The following is an 11,193-nucleotide window of genomic DNA, read 5'->3' as shown; positions in this document are numbered from 1 at the left end:
CCCTAAACCCTAAACCCTAAACCCTAAACCCTAAACCCTAAACCCTAAACCCTAAACCCTAAACCCTAATTGAACTTAGGACTAATCAACTTGTTAACCCTAATGTTGATATTTTGGGTGGTTTACTATGATCGCATCTCCACATCTAGGCCCTTACCAAAAAAAACCTCGATTTTCAATCGAAAATTCCTCCACCAATAATTGTCGAATCTACTATAGATCGGAAATATACAAAATTCTTTACTGGGAATACAACTCCTAAAAATCTAAGCATAATCCGACGCCAGCTGCTAAATCGACTGGCCGTGTGAAAATTAACTCGACTGGCCGTGGGCCCACTTTTTTCTCCCATACAAAAATGCAAAACCCTAATCCGACTCACCGTCAGTCCCCCTCCCCCCATGGGATAGGATCCATAGCATGCTTTCCACGTATGTACGCTCCTGGTCAAACTCGTAGTTCCCAGATGATCTACAGCCAAGATAGCTCACCAAAAAGCTTGCGACCTCCTCTGGCAGGCATGTTCCCCATGTCTGTACTATGATATCAGTTGATGCCGGGGGCAAGAGGTTGAAGTATATAGCTTACAGCACAAACTAGGAACTAAGGGTAGAATACGAAGTCCTATTGATAGTGTAAGATTCGGACCAGGAGACCACCCCATGTGGTTTGGCACATACAATATATAATGCTGAAATAGTCTATGTCATACACAAAGTGAGCTACTGGGACTTACATGTGCCTGCTAACAGTAATTGTTTCACCGGTAATGAGCTGATGCTGACGTAGATTGATTATCTGTATATAGAACAGGTGCGTAATGCGATGGGGCCCTGTTGGTCCTGTCGTGGGTGTCCTTTCCTAGTATTCATACATGACCCAAGCAAAGTCCTTGACGGTGGAAGAGGGAGTGTAGGTGGCATTCTTCCACGGGTAGGATTAGGTATATAATGGGCCTGTAGAGATAATGATCATATTGTGAGACTTTAGCCCACGATACCCAATTCCTGCAGCGCATCACGGGTGTACTAGAGGCCTTAGAGCTACATAAGCTATGGAGCAAGGATGTTATAATCATTGACTAGCAAATTCCTATCATAGCTCATAGCTCATAGCTCTCTGTGGCCTAGCTGGGGATAAGGACCCATATTACCTTGTAATAACAATCATACACGAATTTGCTGCGGGGGGAAATGGAAATGATGAATCACTAGGGTGAACTACTCGGTGGCACGGCGTCGATCAGGGTGTTCGCTTCAGTGTCCCTGGGTTATCAAGACCAATCAACGTGTGGAATATCAATAGACACCAAGCTCTGGAATCTCGCATCGACGCGGTCAAGGTGGCAAGGGAGCATGGTATCTTGGGCGTGAATGAAGTTACACATGCCCGTCTCTCTACGGACTCACGGCCTCCAATTTATATGGCGTTCTTCTAGGCGGTTGATAATGGCAGCCTGCCAAGTGAGAAAAAGCTACTTGGGCTTGGTTATTAGATATCAGCCACTTCCTACAAATGTAGGGGCTCGGCGCTGCATAACTGAAGACTTTGGACCCGCAAGTCACCTCGCTACTATTTCTTTCAACGGGCAGCACCTATCCTTTCAATCAAGGTATCGTTCTGAAGAGAAAAAGATAAAACCAGAAAGTAACAGTCTGTTTTCCGTGGCCTTCACGGCCCCATTGCGTTCTCGGTCACTCTAACCAGCATGTAACTACAGTCGAAGACTAACTTTTATATTCCGGATAGAAAACATAGTTGCTGGAGATAGTTTTCGTCACCCATCAAGGTCCCCATCTTGTATACCTGACAGTTCTTCCAGGCATGTGGGGCGTGTACGACACCGTATCCGATCTAGCCAATCAATGGTGTTCAATGCTCTGATTTTCATTACCCCTATTTCTGCCAATTTATATGGGGAGAGCTGACTAACTAAAATACAGAACTAGTATATGACTAATTATGGAGACTTCTCAGAAATTATCTCGACAGGGCGCTAGCCGTCCTGCTCAACATGTCGACCATAACTGTCGGTAGGAGTGGTTCGAAGTGTGAACGGAATCTGGATAACGTCGTAGCGGATAGAAGGAGCATCTTCTTCGACTCCAATGGTACGACGTTGGCCACTCGAGATGGTATCAATCAGTTGCTCCAGATTAGACTGGGTACCCGCTGCCTTTCCAGACGAACGAACTTCTGTTTCACTGCGCGGATTTCCCAGATATCCAATGTCCACCGGCGAGCTGGTTACCACGGCCACCAACGTCTCGTCAACCTTGTTGCTCATCGGAACTTGGTTCGGCCACGTGACTGGCAGTCCTGGAAGCCCCCTGTCAAGGTCTTTTGCACCGAGTGTGTATGACCGACCGCTTTCTAGGTCAATGCCGCTAGGGCTTGAACGCGAGAGATATGAAATCCGCCCAGCGACATTAACGTCAAATAGGGATATGTAGACACTGTTGTCGCCCTCGTTTCGTAGGTTGATAAACACGCGGTCCCCGTCGGCCAAGTAACCTGTGCCATCCTGAGCGATCATCCTTCCCCGTTTCCCTTTTACGGCGAGCCCAAATTCAATTTTGATCTTGTGGCGGAGCCTTTCCTCGGGATTTTCGCAGTCCAGACCAAGAAGATGCTGCCCGCGGGCAAGCTCTTCGGCATCAATGACAATATCATTAAATACCTGACGCAATGAGTTTGGGTCATGTGCCGTCCTTGCTGCGATTGGAGTTCCTTTGCTGTTGACAACTTCAATTGTGGGACCGCTTTGCCGAATCACCGCGAGGGGGTCTTTGTCGTCCGCATCACGAGGCCGCAGGTAATCAGACTCGTCCACAAGCAGCTGGAGTCTTTCAAGTCCTGCCGGAAACTCAATGGGCCACTCGTACAGGGCCTCTTGCTCCAAAACTGCTTTTGCACCCTCAGCAGGGATGGACTTTTCTTCCCCTTTGAATTCCAAATGCACACGAGACCTAAAGCCTGCGACATTGGTGACGAAGCCTGTGGCAATCTGGGTTCTAGCTTCGCCGGCATCAGAGATGAAAGGATATATCGTGTAGGCATTGTTTTCGCGAACGCCGCCGACCCTTCCTGCGGATAATATTCCGACGCTGCCTTCCATACGAAGAAGCAAAGTCCTCGATGCTTCCTTCAAGGTGAAGGGCATACGAGCGTGCGGTCCCTCGGCGTGCGGATGTTGCTGGGGGAAGCGGACATTGACAAGCTGTCCCACACGAAGTAGCGTAGTGCTCCAGGACACCTCCTGCCCGTCTGATTCCTGTAGGGCCTGAGCCAGAGCCTCAGTGAATGCACCAGTCCACGAGCCAGACATAGTTTCGTACTCAAAGGCACTTTCACTGGTGTTGCAGGCAACAATCCGGACCGCGTTTGGGTTACCCTCGAGGAATGTCTCGCCCTTGAGTTCTCCCTTCTTCCTGAGCATCTCAATATACTCTCCGATGCGTTTGTGCTCCTGCTCAGCAATGTATCTGGGGACTGCTCTGGTCCCGAGGCTTGGATCTCGCGACATGCGACCAGAGTGACAGCAGTCAAGGATAACTGTAACATTCTTGGTCTTTTGTGTGGTGTCGCGAAGCAGATGCGATAGCTCCACATCTAGTACGCCCCTGAAGTCATTTTCCGTCGTCTCATGGTAGTCGATGGGAACGATGAACTGATAGCGCCAAGGCGCTTTTTCACCGTTTGCTCTTTGGTCGGAATCCGCCGCTGGACGTACGGGAGATTGGACCAAACCTCCGTGCCCTGAATAGTAAATCACGACAACGTCCTGATCAGAGCACTGCTGAGTAAGCTTCGACCAGGCCGACTTGATTGAATTGCGGGTCGCATTGCGCCCAGAGCATTCTGTTAACTTGAAGCCTTTGCGCCCAAGGACGCTACTCATGAGTTTTATGTCATTGGCCGGTCCAAGAAGTCCATTATAAGGGCTGGATATAAGAAGCGCTCGCTTATCGGGGGCCATTTTTAAAACTGGGAGGATGGCAAGACAAATACCAGAGTACTGACAGAAGTGGCACTGAACTGGACAATGCGTACTTATGAACTTATGAACCTGTTCCAACCCGCGAAATATCAAGACGGTCGCCGGAATCTAACCACTCACCGGAATCTAACCACTCGCTGTCCCAAGGAAACCGGTCTACATTTCGTTGTCCTCGCTCATCTCAACAGCCGCAAATTTGAGTATTAAGTGATATACTATGCAAAAACTACTGTTGTCATAGACTCCCTCATTCCACCGGGTTGGTCACAGGAGCGATATTGTGATGACATTCGACTCAATCTAGATCGTGTAATGGCCTAGATTTCATCATCACAATGCTCTTGCGTAGTTAAGCAAAATAGACGGATTTAGAAAGTATAGACCGAGTGGCTTAAAATTCCGTGGCTAGAGGTATAGTATATATAAGCATTCTAGTTGCTCAGATAACCTATCACGATTACTCTTAATAGGAGTACTAAGATACGTAATATCGATCGACGTTTAGGCTATATTCCTAGTCATAGTAGTGTGATATAAGCTCACCGGACCAGACCTATATACCCACTATCCACACCTAATTCCGACTAAACTATATAGGTCGAGGTCGCGGACCCGACTTAGAGACGAAGAGCTGCTTTCGGTGTCTCTTACTACTCTAGACGGCCTATATTTGACCTAATGCTTTCTACCTATCAGCACATATAATAAGTACTACTTAGCAAAGCACGATAGACCGTTCTAGACCGATCATGACCTCATAAAAACCTTATCTTACTCCGAACCTATTTGCGATTCTATCGATATTACTATTATAGTATCAAAAAAAGTAGCTTCAATCCAATTTTAGTTTGTTTTACTCAACAGCCGCAAATTTAAGTATTAAGTGATATACTATACAAAAACTACTGTTATCATAGATTCCCTCATTCCACCGGGTTAGTCACGGGAGCGATATTATGATGACATTCGACTTAATCTAGATCATGCAATAGCCTAGATTTCATCATCACAATACTCTTACGTGGTTAAGCAAAATAGACGGATTTAGAAAGTATAGACCGAGTAGCTCAAAATTCCGTGGCTAGAGGTATAGTATACACAAGCATTCTAGTTACTTAGATGACCTATCACGATTGCTCTTAATAGGAGTACTAACGTAATATCGATCGACGTCTAGGCTATATTCCTAGTCGTAGTAGTGTGATATAAGCTTATTAGACTAGACCTATATACCCACTATCCACACCTAATTCCGACTAAACTATATAGGTCGAGGTCGCGGACCCGACTTAGAGACGAAGAGCTGCTTTCGGTGTCTCTTACTACTCCAGACGGCCTATATTTGACCTAATACTTTCTACCTATTAGCACATATAATGAGTACTACTTGGCAAAGCACGATAGACCGTTCTGGACCGATCATAACCTCATAAAAACCTCATCTTGCTCCGAACCTTTTTGCGATTCCATCGACATTACTATTGTTATATCGAAAAAAGTAGCTTCAATCCAATTCTAGTTTGTTTTACTCCAAGTCTCCATCTATCTCAAATCCTGAAACTTGTGATCGTTTACTACCAGATTGTGAGATGGATTCGAGCTCACCAGAGATCCCGAACGTTGCCAAGACCTATCAAGTCATCCAGGATGTCTTGGAGGTTCTAGATAACAGTACGCTGTATATCGATCGAAGAGGCGATTTCAAGACCGCTCTTGACATTGCTCAGCGTTCATGCTCGCAGAGCCGTTCCACAGGGGGAGGTAACCTCGCTGCTGCTGTCATTAGCTGCGGGATTGTCCACACCCTGCAGGGCAACTGTACGCAGGCTCTCAGAGAGTTTAATGAAGCAAACAATATTGGACATGCCGACCCCACCCTTCGATACCTCGCATATGCGTATATCTACGTTGCCAATACGATAAACTACGACATGCTTCCCGATGGTGGAAATGGACATGCGCGTGATATTCAATACAGGTTCGACAAAATTCAGAATTTGCAGGGTTGGACTTCGCGCTGTTCGGAACTGGCCATTATACACCTTGTGGATCCCTTGATATACCGCGAATGTGAGCTTTTGAGTAAGCACAGGTGTTGGATGGCGGCGCCTCGCCAGAGTCCAGAACAAACAGAGGCCTTGTCGATAAATAACAGGAAGGTTCAGCTATTAGGCTCGGAAAATGATTTCAAATATCTTGCGAATATTGGCGCACATCAGCGAGGACTGTCCAGTTTCCAGATCGAGAGAGCCAAGTTGTACTATCGGTATTTCCACAAGCAGGAAGCCGCTCAGATTCTGGATAGCGCCCGAGCATATTATGATCAAACATATGACATGGTCGGCCTTGGGAGTATTGAGTTGACACTCGGTGACTGGCTTGTCGCGCCACTTTCTTGCCCCGAAGTCTGGAATTCATACCTGGAGCAAGCTACAAGCGACAGTTCACTGCACTGGAAGGTCGAAGCTGCGGAGGCTGCTATTGACATTAGCTCCATTGCCAAAGCAAGGTGGCACTATGAGTTAGCTTTACCACTGTTCACGTCGCAAAACGCACTTAGAGGAATGGCGGCGGCGAGATTGCGCCTCGGGTACCTGTCCGCTCTGGAAGGGCTCGCAGTCACAGATGCGGACTTTGAGAAACACTTTGCAGCTGCTCGACAGGAGATACAAGCTGCAGCAACCATGTTTGAAGATACGGGAGACATCATGGCTTTTCAGCTCTGTCAGGCGCACCTATCCCTCTGCGACGTAGGAGAGAAACAGGGACCAGACGATCTACAACGCGCGATAAGTATCGGGCAGTGGGGAAGGGTAGATGGCAGCTTCGGGTACGCGCTGGGACTCGGCCTTTTATTTGCGCGCATGGGGAGACGTTGGGCAGAGCACATAGGCGACTACGAGCGGGCCTTTACATGTTTCCGCCTCGCACAAGCCTTGTTCGAGGAATTGGGCGCAGAGCTGTCTCATATTCACGCCATAGCTGATCAGATGAACCTCTACAAGCTTCTTGGAGACTTTCCCAGTTTCTCAAGGCTGGCTTTGGTAGCTTTGGACGAATGCGGAACCTTGCAGAGTCAGGAGCCCAACCTCAGAGAGCGTATTGAAGAGTTGTCCAGCTGGATCCTCATCAGCATCATAGGTACAGCTATGAGCAGGAAAGACCCCGATCTAATCGACCACGCGCTAGATTACTGCTCTGGCCATTTGGGAACGGAGTTTGGGGAAGAAGTCACAATGCCCCCGAACATAATTGAAATCGCTACTGCGCTATCCGCCATTCAGGTCTCAGAGGACCCCGGGGCTATTTCCGAAGCTATGGACAAAGCCCTCAGCGCCTTCAATCCTAACGAAATGGCTCGAACAATGTTGATGTCCGCTGTCACAGACTCCCAACTCTATCGCGAATTCTATCGCGGGTTGAGTCATAGAAGAGAGGGTCGTGACGACGAAGCCCGAGACTGTTTTCGAATCGTCCGACAAAAATCCCAAGCTTATGAGGACACTCGGAGACATCATTTAGAAGCCATGGCATATGCCGGTGAGGGCGATTATGCACGTGCAAGGGCGGCGAATAAGAGGTCTCTCAAGCTACGAATGACAGATTTCGATGTCCGAGAACAAACTGGCCAGAGCACCCGGTTGGATGTTGACAGCCGCAGGCATGGTGCCGTGGAGGCGCTCATGGCTTTTGCCGAGTTTGATGATTTTCAAGAAGCCGAGAGGTGGCTGCATTTCTTGAATTCTCACATTCCGGATTGGTGGAGTGCTCAAAGTTCTCCTTGGGAGGCTCTTCATTACATGGCTCGGACACAAGAGGGCATTGGAGATTTGGGACCCGCTCTCGCAACCTATGAGAAGGCCATTTCAATGTTCGAGCGACATCGACAGAGCCTGTCTATCGATGAGCTAAAGCTCGCTTTCTCTGGCGGATCTACGACACAGAAGATGTTCTTTGCCTATACGAGGACATTAGTCAAAATGCACCAACACTCGGAGTCTTCGACTCTCTCTATTAAAGAGCTCGAGGCAAAAATATTCGAGGTTGTTGAGCGAGGAAAGGCTCGAAGTCTTCTCGACCTTATGCAAGGCGGACTGGTGGGAAGTAGCCGAGTCGCCGGTTCCAGTGCATTTCGACGCTGGAGACAACTACATGCCTCAAGATCAATGCATTGTACGCTGCTCGAGCACAAGCTGAGTAGCGGGAAATCGGAGCAGGGAGAGGTTGCTCAGCTGAAGGATTCAATCACCAAAATCGAAGCCCAGATTCAGATCGTGGAAAATGAGATGCAATCCAGTGGCAGCTCAGCAAAGCCAGTCACAGCTGAGGTCAGCGCTCTTATGGATGTCGCCAACAGTCTCTCCAATGGTACGCTGATCCTGCAGTATTTCTACAATCATAACACCCTGTATAGCTGGGCTATCAGCCACGAAGGGATGGTAGAGCTCGTGGACATTGAACTTGAGGAATACTGGCTGGACCGAGTCGCTAAGTCTTTTCATCATGCCTGCGACAAAGGACTCATCACCGCCCATGGGGAGCAACTTTCGGACACACTCCTTAAACCTTTCAATGACCTTCTGGAGCGTTATACGAGGCTTATAATAGTGCCCCACGGCTCCCTTCATCTTGTCCCGTTCCACGTTCTTCCGTTCAAAGGAGCACCTCTTGTTCTGTCCCATGTGGTGACATACCTCCCAAGCTCAAGCATCTTACGTTTTCTCCACCCGAATGAGACGCAGGCTCGGCGACAATCAGTGCTTGCGATGGGTAATCCCGCAAATATGAGGATAACAGACCGAGACGACAAGACAGTGTCTGCGCCACCGTTACGCGGTGCAGTTAAGGAAGCTGAAGCGGTTACTGCCTTTTTACCCGAGAGCAAGGCCATCCTCAATAAGGAAGCAACGCTTGACAATTTGCTGAAATACATACACGATTATCCGATCCTTCATCTGGCCACTCATTGCAAGTTCGATCCCGAGGTGCCTCTCCTGTCATCCGTTTGTCTCGCCTACGGCAGGCAGTTATCAGTCCTTGATCTGTTGGACTTGCATCTCGACGTGGATCTCGTTATTTTCAGCGCGTGCCAGACTGCCAAGGGGACCCCGACTGGTGGAGACGATATAGTCGGGTTCGCCCGTGCTCTTTTTGCAGCGGGTGCCCGGGCAGTCATGGTTAGCTTATGGCCTGTTGATGACGGTGCGACGTCTGAAATCTTGATCGAGTTCTATAAGCGGCTTGCGAGTGGCAAGTCACCACCATTCGCTTTGCAAGAAGCCCAGCTGTCCTTTTTCAAGAAGCACTCCGGATCTTGCGGGATTGATGACTACACATCGAATCATACCTCAGACTGCGCTGCAAGCCACGAGGATTCTGTAAGAAGAATGGCTGTTCTGAGAGATATCACCAACAACGAGCAGGCCATGCCTACCGATTATTCTCTTCCTGCGTACTGGGGCCCGTTCATCTTGATGAGTGCCTAGCTACCCACAGTCAACCTGAGCATCATCCTAGGGGTCCACAAAAAGGCGGGGAGTAAGTGTTTGAGTTTCCAAGATTTCGATTTCTTGAAGCTGTGGCAAAAGTCGTTGAGTTTGGTACTGAGCCCAGATTGACTAGCTATGTAAGCTCAATGTTGAGTGTCTTTTCACTGTCAATAAACACGGACCATAATTGATCATACATTGGCAATACGAGTGAGCATTCCTGCTGGATGGCTGTGGGAGTCCGATTACGCATGGCCAGTTTCACCGCATGAAGGAGACATTTGATACGGGTATTCGGAGTCCAAAGGCTACTACAGTAGCCACTCACAACATGATACATTAGGCCAAACTCCCACCGATAGGGATGTTGCCGCAATATAGGGCGCCAGCGCCAGCACCGATTATAGCAACTGCATACGAGGCTGTAGATGACATCTCCTCCGGGTCATTCAAGCACAACCGTGGTAATGCCATCGTGGCTAAAAGGGGGCTTTGTCGAGTATCCGCGAGATGGACTTTCAGCAGGGCGAGGCAGAAGATTTGTACAAGATTCTGAAAGGCGGCGGGTGCCCAAGCAGCTCTGATCGGCGCCCTTTCCTTTGTGGGCGGCTGACAGGGTACAAACGACTTCGAGTGCAAACGGCTAAAAGAGACCTAGAGCCCGTGTACCACATGTAATAATCCATTTGGAGCTTTATCACCATTCAATTGGGTCGTGACAGGGACAGACTTCCATGAACCAAGCAGACTCGTTTGCTTTGTCGCGTGTAGCGCCCGTGCCGCCCTACCTTCAGTCCTTCACCCGAACGCCCTAAAGCCAGATTCAACCGCTCTTCCAGAATCCATGGCTGACGTACGAGGCGATCATGGTGATTTCCCAAGGACAGTCCGTCTTTCTCGCCCGGCACAGAGAAAGCAAAGCGGCGCTCGTTAATATTCACCTTGAGAAGCAGCAGTTCTCGTCGGTCAAGCCACTGCTAGAATCTATCTATCGGTTCTCTTATCCCAGTGTTCTAGATCTAATAGGGTGCTACTATTGGGAGGATTAGGTGTTTTTGGTCTAGGAGCTAGTAGAGCTCTCGGTGAGTCACATCCTCGCATCGAGGTGCACTATCACTAAGGGGGAAGTTCTCGCAATTATTCGGCCAGTAAGTACTTGTCTTAGCGGTCGACAAGAGAAAGCGAGTGGTGCTTATGCCTAATAGGTCATTGCTGGGGACTGCTTGGGACCGTGCGATATTCAGTGTTGTTGACTTCATTCTCGGGACGCGTTCTTGCGGGAGAGCATCTTCTTGTGTCGCGGCTCTAGCCTGTTCTTTAGCCAGACCCCGCAGTTTATTGTCTTCGCTCGTTGAGATCCACCGGATATTGATCTGGTTTCCATTTCTCCGTAGCTTTCTCATCAACTTGTATAGTTGGCAGATGAATTCCTGGCCTAACTGTTGTCGAGGATTCCTTAGTGTTAGAGCCGCCGCTTTATTGCTCGTGAGTAGCGTAATCCTATAATCTTTCAGTCCAACTACTATGTTTAATGCATATGCAATCGCTGCTAGCTCTGTAGAGAACGGATTTTGCTCTACTCTTGCACCTAATGTGACGGAAAGGGTCTTTAGTTTCAGTTTTCGATACCGAGGTGGCTGCCTCTCGATCGCCACCCTAAATCCGACCAGCTCGTTCCGTGCCGAACTGCTAGTTGCGATCTAT

At 48.6% G+C, this 11,193-nt stretch overlaps 2 protein-coding genes across 2 annotated transcripts; one reads left to right on the top strand and one right to left on the bottom strand.

The window, feature by feature from the left end:
• Positions 1 to 1,996: 1,996 nt before the first annotated feature.
• N7471_006895 (caspase family protein) lies at positions 1,997 to 3,979 on the bottom strand (the record flags this gene model as incomplete). The annotated part of the gene is made up of 1 exon (XM_057279614.1): positions 1,997 to 3,979. One exon carries the CDS (start codon positions 3,977 to 3,979, stop codon positions 1,997 to 1,999), a length of 1,983 nt encoding a protein of 660 aa, XP_057139224.1.
• A 1,610-nt stretch (positions 3,980 to 5,589) lies between these two features.
• On the top strand, positions 5,590 to 9,486 carry N7471_006894 (CHAT domain-containing protein; the record flags this gene model as incomplete). The annotated part of the gene is made up of 1 exon (XM_057279613.1): positions 5,590 to 9,486. The coding sequence occupies one exon, from the start codon at positions 5,590 to 5,592 to the stop codon at positions 9,484 to 9,486; it is 3,897 nt and encodes a 1,298-aa protein (XP_057139223.1).
• Positions 9,487 to 11,193: the final 1,707 nt, after the last annotated feature.

Source organism: Penicillium samsonianum (genome assembly GCF_028829775.1).
Source record: "Penicillium samsonianum strain IBT 33392 chromosome Unknown utg000003l_segment0_segment0, whole genome shotgun sequence".
In the NCBI taxonomy this organism is placed as follows: Eukaryota; Fungi; Ascomycota; class Eurotiomycetes; order Eurotiales; family Aspergillaceae; genus Penicillium; species Penicillium samsonianum.
This window is presented reverse-complemented; position numbering and strand designations above follow the sequence as displayed.